Source organism: Diospyros lotus, chromosome 15 (genome assembly GCF_014633365.1).
Source record: "Diospyros lotus cultivar Yz01 chromosome 15, ASM1463336v1, whole genome shotgun sequence".
Lineage (NCBI taxonomy): Eukaryota > Viridiplantae > Streptophyta > Magnoliopsida > Ericales > Ebenaceae > Diospyros > Diospyros lotus.
This window is the reverse complement of record NC_068352.1, coordinates 3,588,230-3,604,101: the sequence shown is the minus strand read 5'-3', so window position 1 is coordinate 3,604,101 and position 15,872 is coordinate 3,588,230. Positions and strand designations below refer to the sequence as shown.

The 15,872-nt window shown below is 35.1% G+C and overlaps 1 protein-coding gene across 3 annotated transcripts in view; it reads right to left on the bottom strand.

Annotated features, from left to right (window-relative positions):
* LOC127792381 (glycerophosphodiester phosphodiesterase GDPDL3-like) overlaps positions 1-15,872 on the bottom strand; it is a 47,105-nt gene that overhangs the window by 11,311 nt on the left and 19,922 nt on the right. For 2 of the 3 annotated variants that reach the window (XM_052322854.1, XM_052322855.1), the window contains 8 exons: positions 13,655-13,948; positions 11,618-11,727; positions 11,009-11,510; positions 7,313-7,351; positions 6,873-7,157; positions 5,301-5,446; positions 3,798-4,281; positions 1,099-1,681 (listed from right to left, as the gene is read on the bottom strand). In XM_052322854.1, the coding sequence (XP_052178814.1) occupies positions 1,380-1,681; positions 3,798-4,281; positions 5,301-5,446; positions 6,873-7,157; positions 7,313-7,351; positions 11,009-11,510; positions 11,618-11,727; positions 13,655-13,948 (2,162 nt within the window). In that variant the 3' untranslated portion in view covers positions 1,099-1,379. Of the gene's footprint in view, positions 1-1,098; positions 1,682-3,797; positions 4,282-5,300; positions 5,447-6,872; positions 7,158-7,312; positions 7,352-11,008; positions 11,511-11,617; positions 11,728-13,654; positions 13,949-15,872 lie in introns of those variants that run through there. The other variant, XR_008021119.1, reaches the window with a different exon arrangement.

Here is a 15,872-nt window from a genome sequence, read left to right as displayed (position 1 = left end):
TTTTAATATTATAACAATTAAGGTAAAAAATATTGTGCTTTATGAGCAGGTAGTTGTCATTAAATATGCCCACTTAGACAAGTAACCCTTTTAATTATATCAAATATAAATATCCTTGGTTTTGTTGTCTACTCTCAAATCAAGATACTAACTTAAACATCATAGAGTTCGCACGAAAGCTCATTCGCGCTCTTAACCAATTTTCTTTCTTGCAGGTCACTTGCAGACTACGATCAATACTCTTCTATTATAAATAAATTTATTGTTGTATCTAGACAATAACACTTGGTTTAGCATCACTTATTTATAAAATATATATATATATATATATATATTTTCTTAAATTATTTTGCACTTATTTGAAGTACTCTTTTAAGGGATTATAGTTTTTTTTTTTTCCTAATGAAAATTCAATAATATTATAACTTGAGCATTGTGTCAAATGTATACTGCAGCAGTGAGTGATTTGTTAACCCATCTCCTTGCCTCCGCAATGGCTGTTGATGGCTCCAAAAGAATCATCAACAATTGAAACAATGAAGGATGATTGGGTATTATAGCTTTACAGGAAATTACTAAAGTATTCTTCTTTGAGGTCTTTTCGAGACAACACCTGTCCTAAAATATTTAAATTTGAGTCCAGGTCCTGACTCAATTTGAATAACTGGATCTACCCAATTCAAGCCTAGACCGCCACTAGTCCAAACTGACCTATAGGCTAGAATCTAACATTTCATGTGACACAATTGTTGCCCTCCCATTCGCACGATGTGACTATGTAAAGACATGATTTTCAAGAAATAGGTCATCTCATTTATTGCATGTAATTTTTTGCTCTATCTCTAATATCAAGTTTGGCTTCATCATCGAAAGATATGCCAGAAGACCGAGCCCTACCCTTGCAAGTTTCACAAGTTTTAAACAAATTTGAAGACGAGCATAGCTACAGGACACACTTGACTTTGGATAAAACTGATGGTGATAAACAGAGGCAAGCTCAGGGAGCAAACCAAGTTTAAACCTAATTACATTTACACATCAGAGTAGGCTATTCGAAAAATAAAGATAAGGCTATATACAAAAACGGCCACCCCTCAATTCCCACAAGGTGGAGAAGTTGGTGCAATAGAAATACCCATTTACATATTACATATACACATCAGAGTATATTATTAACACATTTACACGATCACAACTATGAAACCTGCAGCTAACAGTGAGTGGTTTCTCAAAAATAAAATGCAGGGAGAAGCATGAGAAACGTGCTTACATTATTACAAAGGCAGAAACAAGATGAATGCTACTAATATTAAGAATTTCTCAGCTGCTTTGAATCTGTGGATTTTGGATGCCAAGTGATGGAGCTGCAACATTTGCTTTCACAGGAATACAAGAGTTGCAAGGAGGGCTGCAAGATGAGAAAGGAAGAAGGGTGGAGGGACCATAGCCTCCCCATTTGGTGGGGTTGGAGCCGCCGCTGCTGCCGGCCCGTTGCTAGGAGCCGGCGCTCCCTCCGTAACAGGAGGCAGAGGTCGCTCAACCACATCATCCTCAGTCAGTACAGGGGAAGGAGCTTCAGCCGGTGGCGAAAAGAAGGAAGGGACGAAACTTAAGAGCTCACCAGGACGTACAGGCTTCATGTAAGTTGGCATTTTATCGCCCAATCCTAAACAACGGTTCCCTGCAATCCACCAAATCACCAAATATCATTAACATAAGAGCCAATGTCAAGTTTGACAAAAGCCTCAATCGGTTAAACTCATTTCACTATGAAGAATGAGGTCAAGTAATCGGCTGTAAGCTCCAGAGTTCCATCTGGATGATGTGTTTATTGACATTTTGGTTCAGAAATGACAAATCTGATCCTGCCTCATCCCTTTGCTCCATGCTTGAGAAAGAAGAGAATGAACTTTTGTAGCTTGAAAGAGCTAACATCCCTGATCGTCTTATTCCAGAAAGAATGGTCAGTTCCGCTCTCTGTTGGCTTCTTTTTTAGCACAAAATGGGAGATTACGGGAACTACGAGTATGGAAACTAAAGACACCTGAAACATTACTTTCTTAAAAAGTTACGACAATGCAGGGACATAACACTATACGGACACCTAAAACAACAACAATCACAAGCCTTATAAGTCTCACTAGGTGAAGTCGGCTTCTTGAATTCTAGATCTCTATTCATTTCTACTCATGGCCATATCCTATATAAGTCCATCATATCCTATATCATGTTAAAAGGTTAAAAAGTTGAGACACACAAGGAAGAGTAAAGTATATATTTATACATGTGAGAATAATAAATTCATGTTCTTCATCTTTTACATTACAATTAATACTAGAAAATTGCATTCATAACATATCAAACACTGTTTGTTATTCCATAATTGATTTTCTTATTCTTTCAATTTTGTAGTTTAAATAGTTTCTTTTTTATAAATTGAGAGTTTTAATAGTTTCCTCTCTGCTAAATAGGGTTTGTTAGTACCCTACATAAAGAATGTTTATTGTATTCTAAAATAGCTCTAGATTGAATACGAGTTCATACAAAAATATATTTCTCAAATAGAGATTTGTTCTTATAAAAAAAAGAGAGAGAGAGAGAGAGAGAGAGAGTTTTGATATGAGTTTTAAGTTCTTAGATTCGTTCTCAATAGTGTTTTATAGGATTTTAAGACTTGATCTCAATATTGTTCCACATATGTGAAGCACAAACACTAGGATATGAGAGACTAGATATGGAGACACGACATTTTTCAAAAAAGTAGGACAGGAAACAATTGAGATACATTAGTTAAAAAAATATTTTTTACACTTCTTAAATCATAATAAAGTATCAAAATTGTATTCCAAACTCACAAATATGCATTTAAAATTAAGCCAAATTTCCAAATGAAGAACTCTAATCTAAGTAGCAATTAATTCAAAGTCCAATGATCTTGGTCCTTCACAAGCCAACTGATGTTTGAAATGCTAGAGAATAGAAGTGTGAAGGATATGAAAACTAAACTTTAATACAAGTGTCCACATAGGGGAGAAGCATGTCCTACTTGTGTCCCCTCCCGTAGTTTAACAAGTTTTAAGAAAGTGTCAGTATCTGATACATTGATGAGACTGATACACAATCCTTAGAAAGTGTCTGTGCTTTATAGTTCTACATCAATTGGTATAAAAATAACTCTCGATCTATTCTTAATCGCAATCAAACTTACTGCTTCAACTACAATGCCATACCCTAATCTCATTCTTATTCCTAATCCTAAACCATCTTCTTGGTTTAGACAATCAACCGAAACCTCTATTTCTATTCCCTTCTTTGCTTACAATTTATGTCTAGTTGCCATCAAGACATTAGGTCGGATTGACGGTAGCAGGAACAACACACCACAAGAGATGATCAAGGGCAATACTCTACCAAACTTGCAAGGAGGGTTTCCCCTACCTAAGGCCTTCCTCAAAAAGGCTCCAATCCTTACATTAGCAGATATTTAGGTCAAAGCATGTGAAAGAGAATTAAGACAAAGGAAATAGTTAAAAAAAGAATCAGACAAGTTGTAGTAGTTGGTCATCTTGGGGCCACATTGGGCTAAGATATCATAATGATTTGAAGGTCATGACATCCAAATGAGGATTTGGGCCTACTTGCTTTATCTAATTTTTCTTTAAATGTTTTTCTTTTCAAGTTGTTACTGCAGAAATCAAGGATCAAACTTGTGATCGACACCATGGATCCTACACATGATGTCCAAGCATCAGATAGACTCCCGCTATATGCTTATCAGAAAGAATATGTGCACTTACTCTTGTGTCTAGAAGCTGTCCCTGGGAATTCTGTGATAATGCCATCAATTTGAACAAGCTTCACAAATGTGTTGATCTCTACATTTGCGTCTCCAAGGAAATCCTGGGCTAGAGAGACAAACTCATTTCTGAAGAGTCCTACATATACTGAAAGGTTGAATGCCTGTAGCTTTGATACAACATCTTTAATACTAGTTATGTAGTCCCCGCGGAAAGAAAAGACAGACCCCTTTCTGACTACCACAGAATTGGCAAACTTCTTGATTTCTGTTATGGCCAAGTTATCAGCATCACGGATTGCTTCTTGAACCTTGTAAACAAGCTCATAATTGCTTTTCTCCCTTAACTTGATCAGAACTGCACTGTCAGTGGACTGAATCATAACCTTCTTGACCGTGTCATTGTTGTGGCTTGCATTTTTTAGGGCATCAAGAACAGCATCAATTACACTTAGTCCCTGCTTTTCCGCTAAGTAGGCTGCATCCTGCAAGGGGGAGAAAAAAGCATACATGAGAAGGATTTCGGTCAGCCTAGAGTCATGCAGAGGAAATAAAACATTTATTTTCCTCTTTTCTTTATTGTTGTTAATTGTAAATGCATGCAACAAGAAACTATATTAATTACAGAATGTGTGGTCCGACTGGGGATCTAGAATTCATATAGTGGACCCTACTCAGTGTAATTAAGATATGTCGTCGTTTTGGTCCAGTCGTGAACTAAGTTTTGCCGTAAGTTATGAGTTATTATCACCTTTTGAAGAGATAGAAGGCAACTCACAAAACTAATTTTTTAGTTTTAGAGTGTTCCGTGCAGGTAGAATTTTCAGAATCATGCACAAAACTAATTTTTTATGCCCAATGTATTGCAACCATAAAGTTATATAGGAAATTATGTATATGGTGACTGAACATGAAAAAAAAATCTACTCACTAATTTTAGAGGTGACTCTTTAGAAAGTGAGAAAATTTTCAGAATCATGCACAAAACAGTGTGGAAGTAACCATTATATGATTCTTGCTCCCCTAAATGTGAAGCAATGACAACAACAATTACAAACCTTAATCCCACTAGCTGTTCTACCCCTCACTCAAATGTGAAGTATTAATCAAATTTTAAAGACACCTCAAAGACGCCAAATGAATAAAAAAGATGACTTGGCAATGTTGTCCGAGTTCTTTCCAATTGTTTTCATTTCTTAATCACTTTGCAGTGTTCTTTTGGCACTACAAAGTCATTATAAAAATATTTTTTTAGGTTGAAAACCCAAGCATATATTCAACATTTTCATCTCAATTTCTATATTGCCACCTTGCCTACAGCTTATTAGGTTTAATCATTTCCTTCTTTTTATTAAGTGGACAATCTGACTACATCATCAGGCATGCAAACAAATGCAGGAAGCTCATCTGTATTCCACAAGTGACAAATATAGACTCACTAATGTGAGAATTCCTTAGAAATTGTTTAGAAAAAAACTGAGAAAGACAATTATGGCAAACTTACTTCTATGCTGATCAATACACCAGAAACAGAATTAGCATTATTTGCGAGGACCAGAAATTCAGACAATGTCATGAACTTAACATCCTCACTGAATTTTGGATTACGATACAACTTGTAATCTTCTCCATATGGATTTGACATTTTAGCTGCAGAAAAAACAAGAGAGAGAATCTTGTTAAGGTGCTACAACCATTAATCACAATAAAAAAACAAAAAGCACTGTTGGCAATTTCTTCTTCATAAGTAAGAATGAAGGATGAAAATCAGTAAATCAAGTGCATACAAATTCTAAGAAATGGGAAAAACATGGCAAATGGTCAATTTAGCAACTGTACTGCTATTGCCACCTGAAACATCTATGACAAGCATCAGAAGGAAAATTTAATCCACAGAAAAGTGATAAATTAAAAATGTGGAGGAAAGATGACAACTTTCCTAAGCGATGAACTCGATTCTATAAAATCCAAGTTTTCAACTATACAACTATTTTCTATCAAGCCCAAAATCATTTCCATTTCACACTTCTTGGTAGTTATCTTGGATCTTTGTAGGGTGTCTTAAAGTTTCAAAACAGCAAAGATGATGACACCAAAAGTTGCATTAATGAAAAGTTTGCAATAACCAACTATATTGTCCAACCTCCACCCGGTTATGGCTATAACTGAACCAGTTAATGTAAGTTGCTTAGGGGATGGAATGAGTGATTGACTTGAGCAGGCTAGTGTGGTCACATAAAAGATCATGAGAACAGTATGACTGATCAACTTGAGCAAGCTTGTATAGCCATATAAAATATCACAAAACGTAATAGGGTGTGAGTTACAATTTGAATTGGTCTTGAATCGATATCAGGTTTGAAAATGCGCTTATTGTTCTACACTACCTATCACGACCTGGATCTGAAACATGTCCTGATAGGGTGTGAGTTACAACACAAGAACTTGCCTGCATTTTAGTGTTCTAGCATGCATCGCATGACATGGTTCTGTCAAATAAACTGGTAATTAGCCAGTCAAGAGTATAACAACGAGTTAAATAATGGAAATATAAACATTGTTCCCTAAAGTAATGCTCCTCATGAAGGTTCCTCAGTCCTCACCATGATGAAGCACACAGAAAACATTGCATGTTTCCTTATCTGAAAGGCAGAGCAAGCGTTGGGCCAGGGCTACCAGGGCTATAGCTCGGGGCCCAAATTTTTTTTTAAGCTTATGTATATATGTGTATAAAAAATTAAAAAAAATTAACAAAAAAAATTGCCGCTCGCACCTGTCAATGAAAAGGGAAGTCAAACAATCAATTATCGATCTCAAGAAAAAACGTAATGAGAAAGAAAAGATTTTCATGAGGCCCCAAACTATTCGTCCTTATTTTTTATAAATTCTTATAATTTTAATAAAATTTATTAATTGATATATTTTTATTTTTTTTTAATTTGTATAAAGGGGCGCATGAGAAAATTTGTCCTGCGAATTAGAAAACCCAGGACCGACTACTGAAAGGCAAATAAATTAATAGGCTGAAGAATCTCCACACACAACAAGAAGAAAAGAAACCAGTGGTTCAACTTACGTTTCAAACTCTGAATCTCACTCCATGTTAGACTGAAAGTAAATATTCCCGTGACTCCCTCAAGTTCTGGAATTTGTAATATAAGGTTTTTGAAATTTGACTCAGCAACATTTGTCTTATCTAAGAGGTTAATAGAGCCCAAGCAAACTGGTATCCCATCCTTTGACATTTGAACAGGACAGTCAAGAACATCTACACCACCTGAAATGGCCCTCTGATAAGCCAAATCAGTACAACCAGGGTAGTAACCACTTGATCCTTCTGATGAGATAACCAAAGGGTTTGCTGAACCAAGAACAGGCCAAAACAAATATTTAATAACTATTCACAAATGATGCATCAAAATATAAGAAAAAATCAATACAGACTTATAACACTGACACAGGAAAACATGAAGAGCAATCCATTCATAAGAATGAGGCACTACAGTAGTGGTGTACCTTGTGCTTTCATGCGTTTACCTATGTGGGAGAAGCAGCCTGCATTTTCAGCAAAAAAAATATATATATGTTTTAGCATGAGCAGATGTATAGGAACGATTAGAAACAATTTCAAGCAGCAACTTCAGCAAATCAACTCTAGCTAGGGATGGCAATTTGTACCCATCCGGTCAAAGTGGCAATTCGGGATCAAAGTGGGCACGGGTGGGGATAGTACTGCCCAGCCCGAACCAGAATCCTTATATATATTATGTACATTACTTATATATTTACGTTTCATATTATTATTTATATTTCAACACATAAATAAGTTATTAAGTCTGTAAAGGATAAAAATACATTAAAAATATTATTTTAATTTTTGCAATCTTAATTTGTGGTGAATGTTTTAATCTTAATTATAGACAGATTAATTTCGATGTTGCAATTTCTTCTTATTTAATATTATTTTGATTTTGATTATGGGTTTGTGTAACAGCCTGTCTTTCCAGGGGCGTTAGGTAACGTAAGATTCTGTGTATGTATTTTTTTTTCAACAGAAACTCAACACAAAAATCATTTTCCGAATATCCATTTACACCTTCTCAATATATCAATTTAAAATCATTAATAAACTAAGACAAATAAATCACTTCAAATGCGGAAGTTAGATCGAATCTCAATAGAATATAACCGAAACCACTTTATTCATAACATAATGTCGAACCAACGTTTACATGACGTGATCAAAATAAACAATATAATTGAAATGACATACTATAAACTATTCACTAATCGCCGTCACTTCTCAGCAATCCATTTTCCCTTCACACCGTTGCCTTCACTTGAAACGTTTGAATATTTCAAGAACAAAGTCCATATTAGATGATGAATCATCTAAGTGAAAGTTCAAAAATACGTTTTTATGAATGAATGCAAGAGATGAAATAATCCAACACAACTCGGCAAGCCCTACCCCAAGAGAATCTCACATACCGCTTAACCTTACCACGGGCAAAGAGCAATCTCTCTAAAGGCCACGCCACCACACCAACAAGACGCGATTCTAGCTTAAGAGAGGTAAGGTCAACGCATCTCCCCAACATCTCGAGAACAATCGTTACCTCTCTCAACCCAAAAGGGTCACATTAACACAAGAACCCTGCTTGCCACAATTACATCAAGAATTACGTTCCCACTCAAAAGCATCCAAGAACAACTATCCAGTCCCAACTCAAATCTCATATGGACCACCCAGTCATCCTAGTACAACTTTCCTGACCAAACGGCCCCACACAAAAATCAAGGCGGCTATCCCGACATGCATACCAGCACAAAATACCCATATCATTCCAACAATACTCTTAGGGAATTACTGCTACACTATCTGGACAACATTTTAAGCTGGCATTCCATATGAACAACGAAAACGCATGACTATGTCACATTTCACAATTCAATGCGTCATATAAATAACATTTTATAAAATGCAATGCAAATGTACAAAACGTTTAGGGACGAACCTCCCTCATGAAATCAACCATCACTGGTTACCATTCGCATGCAACAAAATCATTTTGCATGAAATCACAACACATTTAAGTAACACAAATACCAAGTTTTAGGGTAGAAACACCCACAATAAATCAAGTTTTGGGAGATAACCACTCACCTCGAACCTATTCGGAATGCCTCGATCCACGTACACGATCTCAATTTGCATGCCAAATCACAAACACCCATACTTATACTCAACCTCGAGTCACGACACTCTCTAAACACCATATTTAATTAAATGAGCATCAAAAATCCATTTTTCTTAATTTCCTCTATTTTTCTCCTAATTTTAATCTCGATAATTCCAAAATAATTATCTCCTTAAACATTTTTCCAAATTTTTCAACATGATAATTCCAAAAATAATTTAAGAAAAATACTAAAGTGAAATACCAGAATTGCCTCTATCCCACGCGCCCTGCGCATGAAGTGTGGCGCGTGCAACTCACGTGCCACTTTTTTCCTCGATTCCGGCTGTCGGCGACTCCTCCAATGGCCGATCTGATCCCACCCTCTTCATGCCCTCACTCAGTCGATCACGTTGGCACCACTTGCCGACCGAAAGACCACTGGAAAAGCTCTTTAACGGGTAGTTGTAGGTCAGCCTTGGCAGTCTGCCTTATGCTTTCTGACGAGCTTCAAAACAACTTCAAACGTGCTCCAAAATGATCCAAATTCTCCATAAATTGTCCTTGATCCCTCGAGAACAAATGCCTTCTACCCCTTTCCTTCGATTCACTCCCAAATGTGAGTAATTTGAGTGCCGATTCTTGACTGAAAGCCTAACTATTTATAAGCGAAAATCGATCATTTTACAACCAATCAAAGGCCAAGGCTTGGCCCCCAAGCCTCCTAGCACCAGATACCACCTCCCCCAAGCCTCTCTCAACCGTCCCATCTCCGGAAACGACAGCCACGTGCTGTGGCAGTGCAGCGGTCGTCTTCTTGCTACATTCATACTGCCAAGTTTGCTTTAATACACTTTGCCCCCCTTGTTTCTTCCAATCTCGATTTGCCTCTTACCTTGAGGCCCCTAATCTTTCTAACAATACCACTAAGGCCCACAAGTTTTGTACTCCTCATTTCACCCTCAAAATTTCCAAAAAACTATCCTTTTGACCCAGGCAAATTTAGAAAATTATACTTAGGCCCGATTGATAGTTTTGACCCTAAGTCCTTTCGTTTCAATCCAAAATCGCTCAAGGGTTGTTCTATATAAAATATTGGTCCTCGGCACATTCCGTTGCCTCTTCGGAAGCTTCCTACGTCGATTCGATTTTCTTAGTCTATTTCGCAGCTGTACCGAAAACTATTTTCAATCCAATTTCTTTTGATACCTAAAATCACGCCTCGAATCACTTGTCAATACTATTCTATTTTCCTTGATTATCTAGGGTCTGGGATACTCTCTTCGAACGATTCAGTCACTTAAAAACTGTGTTAGTGTACCCTGTAACTTCATTTTTTTGAAAATTTCATTTTTACCCTTCATAAAATATCATTTATAACCTCAAGAATTTTCAGGATATTATAATTTGGGTATGGTTTGAGGCCAATTCATTGTTGTTTTTGTAGGTGATTGGGGGAACACGTTGGGTTGATTTTCCCTACCCAATTGGGTTTGGGTTCGGATTCAAGGCCAAGGCCAAGGATGGCACTTCCTGCCACCAACCCACCCAATTGCCATTCCTAACTCTAGCGTGCAGGGTGAGAATTTTCCTGACACGCATTGGCATATAGATTTATTTCTAACCTTTACTTGTGATAACATCCTAGCATGGATCCATGCTTTGTGCTATCATAGTCTTAATTTATCAAGAGAACAAAATTAGACATGCATTCAGCAGTAATGCTCAAAAGCTTTTGAGCACAATGATAAGCTCAATTTTAAGATGGTTAATATTATTAGAGTTACACCCAATTTTAAATTGCGAATCACTGTTCTATGTTCCAACAGTAATGCCTAATGATAACAAATTGATATGCTCATTCCCAGACATGATACACTCTTTTTTCAGAACAGGAAATTCTCAGTTAAAGGCGAACCCAGAATAATATTAGTGCCTAGAATAAGATCTCTCAAAATATCTATCTCCATACCCTCCGTCAATCTTTCTATAACTAATAACAAAAAATAAAGTGCTATAACTAATAACTTACCTATGGCCTCCGATGGAGTTATTGGAAAGTCAGAAAGCACACCGTCAACAGAGAAGTTCCCATTGTCGATAAAATGCAGATACTCAGCTATAGGATCATAGGCGAAATCATAAGCAAAATCGTTGTCATTTGCAAAATCTGATGCAAAAATTTCTAGACCTTCTCTATGAGCATCGAAGACAATTGAAGTATGAGGCTCTAGATATAGATCTCTATCAACAGGCCATATGTAAGTCTTAGGAACCAGAATTCCGGATGCAAATGTCTTGATAAACGTAAGATTCCTTAGCAGAGAACTATAAGTTTGGTTGGTTGAAGGCTCAACTAATTCAGCTTGTCCCGGAAACCGGAAGATCAACTTTGTTTTGTTTGGTTTACGAGCCAGTATGCTCTTCAAGAAGCTCACCTCTGGTGAAGAGATATAATCAACTTTAGTACTCCTAAACACAGAAAGTATATAGCTTCTCATACTCAGGTTCTGTTGGCTGAAGAATGCGTCATGCTGCTTCGTATTACAACAGAAATAAGGTTGATTCAAGAGTTAGCATTGATCCCATGTCTTGCAATACACTGAATGAAAGTATTAATTCAATAGAGCAAAGCAATTACCTGGACATTCAACCATAATTCTGGTGGATACAACTTAGCCACAACTTGAACGGTAAGAATTTTGTATATGCCATTATAGTAAGGGACACGAGCAGGAATTCCCTGAATTACTATAGAGTGAGAGAAAAAAATGAGTGCCGAGATTTCCAAGAAAAGATGTCACATTTAAAAGCAATGAACAAACTAAACCGGTTTTATGAAGTAGGACTCTGAACTTTTTAACAGGGCAAATGGCTAAGATGTCAAATCAAACAAGGCATGGTTAATGCCAAAACCAACCAAGCAAGGTACAATCAAAGACAAATCTAAGCCCTTAACGAGAAATAACCCATGTGTTTGGTCATCAATCAGAATGAACAAAAAAGTCATTTTCGGTCATCCAGAAGACATCAAAATTGAAAATAGAGGTCATGTTAAAGCTATTGAGTACGCCCCTTGACCAAACCTGAAAGATAGGATTTAGCCAGCTAATAAGTTTTTGACTCTGCTTGTCAACCTGATGAGGAAATAAGGGGAAAACCTTGAAGATCCATAATTAAAGAAAGATGACAATTTTACAATGTAATACAGTTTGATTGTAGACATTGTAGCACAACAATTTCACAAATCAATAAAATTTAAAGGAAAATGGAAATTTTTGGGTAAAACAACCAATTAGTTAATCTAACAACAACAATTACAAGCCTTAAGTTAAGCCCACCGAGTGAAGTCAGCTACAACAACAATTAATTAGTTACTGTAGTTTAATCAAAAAACTAACCAAATGTGCTTTTGGGGCAAATTAATGCAATGAATGGCACTAGAATAGATATAAAATTTGATGTTGGCTCAATAGTATCCAAGCTGATACAACTAATGAGAACTAGTCTCAACTACTTGATATAAGACATACATTTAAAGGATCTCAAATATTAACCAAAATATGTCAGAATAGGTTTATATTTGTTGTGTAGCTTGCATGACATCAAAGAAGTAGGGATACAAACATAAAGGACTGAGATAATGACACAGGATATAGTAATTCAAACCACAAAAAATTCAGAATATGGATAATGGCAATATTGACCAAAGATGTAACTTTATGCATTTTTACTACTTATATCCAAAAATAATAAGGTTATGTTCTCTTTGAGTTTTAATTTTTAATTTTGAATTTTAAATTTATTTTCAATTTTTTGTTTTGATAATTTATTTTCAGAAAACAAAAAACTCATTCTATTTGTTATTCTAAAAAATTATTTCTCAAAACAGAAAATTAATTAGAACTTTTTAATGACATTTTATTCAATAAATTTAATTATTCGCTTAATTAGAACTATTTAATGCTAATATATTATTAAGAAATATATACATTTTACAGCTAGTGAATCTTACAATATTTTTTTCGTTACAAAAATAAAATACGAATAAATAAATAAATAAATTATCTTCTCTTTTTCGTGTTTTGGTTGATTTAGCTAAAAATAACGAAAACAATTTTTTATAGTTTTCAGTTTTCTTTATAAAAAAAAATTTTGTTTTCAAAAATGTATTTTGAAAACAGCAAAATAAATGCGTTTTCACTATTTTAAAAAATTAAAAACTGAAAATGACCTGAAAACAGTAAAAGAATAAGTTCTAACACCAAAATAAATAATTCAAGAGTCAAAAAAAGTCACGATATATACATTGTCAAAATTTAGAAATTAACAGCGAATATTCATTAAAAAGACAAAAGAATAGAATAATTATTCCCAATTTATAGACTCTAACTTCATCAAACTAGTCCACATTGGGGACACCACTTTTTGGGTCTAATATGTATTTTATTGTGTCCCACAAGTCATCCCCAACATGAACTTGTTGGATACAGATACAACACCAATTTGGAGGGTTAGTGATTCAACACACAAGGTTCTATCTGTCAATGCGTTGCAAATAACTTACAGATAGCATCTACATAAACCAATACAGCCATGCAGTATATAAGAATGTCAAGTGTTAAGCACACTAAAAATAAGTCACTACAACATAAGGCTATCAAACACCAGAACTTACAAGTTACATTTGCCAGGTCATTGATGGTGAAATCCACAGAGAACCATCCTGACGTCTTTACCCCATTAACATAATAGGTATTACCCTTGTTCTTATATATCTGTTTTATGTCAGAAGCATTGTCAAGAGTGAGATCGGGAAAGCAAATGCCAGCTCCATCTTTTGTCAGCTGTACATCACACCAGTTGATAACATCGGGTAAGCTGGTCTGTCCAGCAAACTCGTAAGCGCCTCCACTGGAATCAGGAAATATCCCTGAGAAGCCACCACGCGCTATGACTAGAGGTGCATTTCCTGATAAAAGAGAACCAACTCATTAAGTTTGTGGGCCTTTTAGCCTAAAGTAAGGAGGTAAAAGTAACACAAATTTTGAATATAAAACTGAAAAAATCATAGAACATTACTTATATACAGAAGAAAAGTTCAAAATTAGTTGATTAATATTTATGGATCTTCCCTTTTTTTTAGAACTACAATGGGAATTAAAAATATTCTAGGCACTAGTGCCACAATAGGATAGTCATATCATGCCTTCAAAGTCATCTTTACTTTCATATGTTTTGATCAACAGGTAGTTGTACGAATTTGGGATAAAAAATAAACTACGATTAAATTATCAAACACACAAACGAATACAAAAATTTTACGTAAAAAACCTAAATTGAGAAAAATCGTAGGCAAAAAGAACAAAATATCACTATGATGATATTGCTACAATAATTTTTAAGTATCCAATACCTATTTATAAATCTACCACTCATCTATAAACTTATACAAGAAATGATTTACATAAATCTATAGTCTGATCAAAAGATGAATTACGAAGATAAATCTTCAATTGTAGATGTGATCTAATCACAGTCAAATTTGAAATTTTAATTACAGTCAAATTTGAATTTCGGATCACAATTATTACAAGTTCCACCTTAACACGAAATTCAAATATATAATTATTCATAATTATTCTCTCTTCCAACAAAATCACGAAAAACTAATCTCCTTGATGAATACTAATCAAATCCACCCAACGATCAAATTTAGCAATAAGTAGTGACTTGGTTAACATATCTATAGGATTATCATGTGTTCTGATTTTTTTTTACAGTAACATCACCACAAGCAATAATATCTCGAATAAAATGATATCTCACATCAATATATATGCTTTGTTCTCTCGTGAAACATTTTATCTTTAATAAGAAAAATGACACTTTGACTATCACAATAAATTGAACTATCTTGAAAATTCTCATTGATTTCACCAATCAACTATAGTTCTAAGAGGCGAGAGGCACATCGAGGAGCAAAACGTCATGGAGCCTGAGGCGAGGTGAGCCTTTTAGAAAAAAAAAAAAAAAAAAAACTCAAAATCTTCAAATTCTAAACTAACAACATCAAAGTTGATTCATTCATCATGCAAATTCTAAATTAGAAACATTATCAAAGTTCAAACTCAAAGTCTCAAACATTGTAAAAATATTATATATATATATATATATATAATATACAAACATAAATATATTATGTCTATAATTTTTTTTTTAAAATAAAGCTTCAGTGATGGTTTCGAAGACCAAGTGTGTTAGGGATGATTCAACACTCCACCGATTTGTGTGGGTGTTGAATCACCTACGTGATGAACCAAGCAGATCACTAGGTTCATCTCATCCCAGTGATCTACTAGGTCCATCTAATTTCATTGTGTAACGCCCCGTTCCCACCTACGGGTATTACTCACGAATAGCCAACTTACTATTCACATGCTAGGGCAAAGATGAAGAGACGGTTACGTTTCAACGGGAAACGACCTATGTGGGAACTAGGCTTTGCCCTCTCTTCGTTCCGTTCGAGGGTCCGGGAATTATCAAAACGACCTATTAAAACCCGAAACCTCGTAATCGTCATCCCTTCTCAAGCTCTCTAATGAAGAGCTTAGGGTGACCTCCCAAGATCGAAAGAAAATAAGCTATAACTCTCTAGCTTCACATAAATCATGGCATAACGCCTTAATTATAAGAAAATAATTTTTCCTTTCTTTGCCCCAACCATTAACCCATTTATCTCACATTCAATTTCTTTGGAAAATATTTGGATTAATATTTCTTTGGAAAAATTTAAATAAATTTTCCTCATAAATCTCCATCGAATTTCCCCTTTAATTATTTCAAAAATTCCATAATTTTCCAACCATTAGGAAATTAATTTTTGAAATACAAAC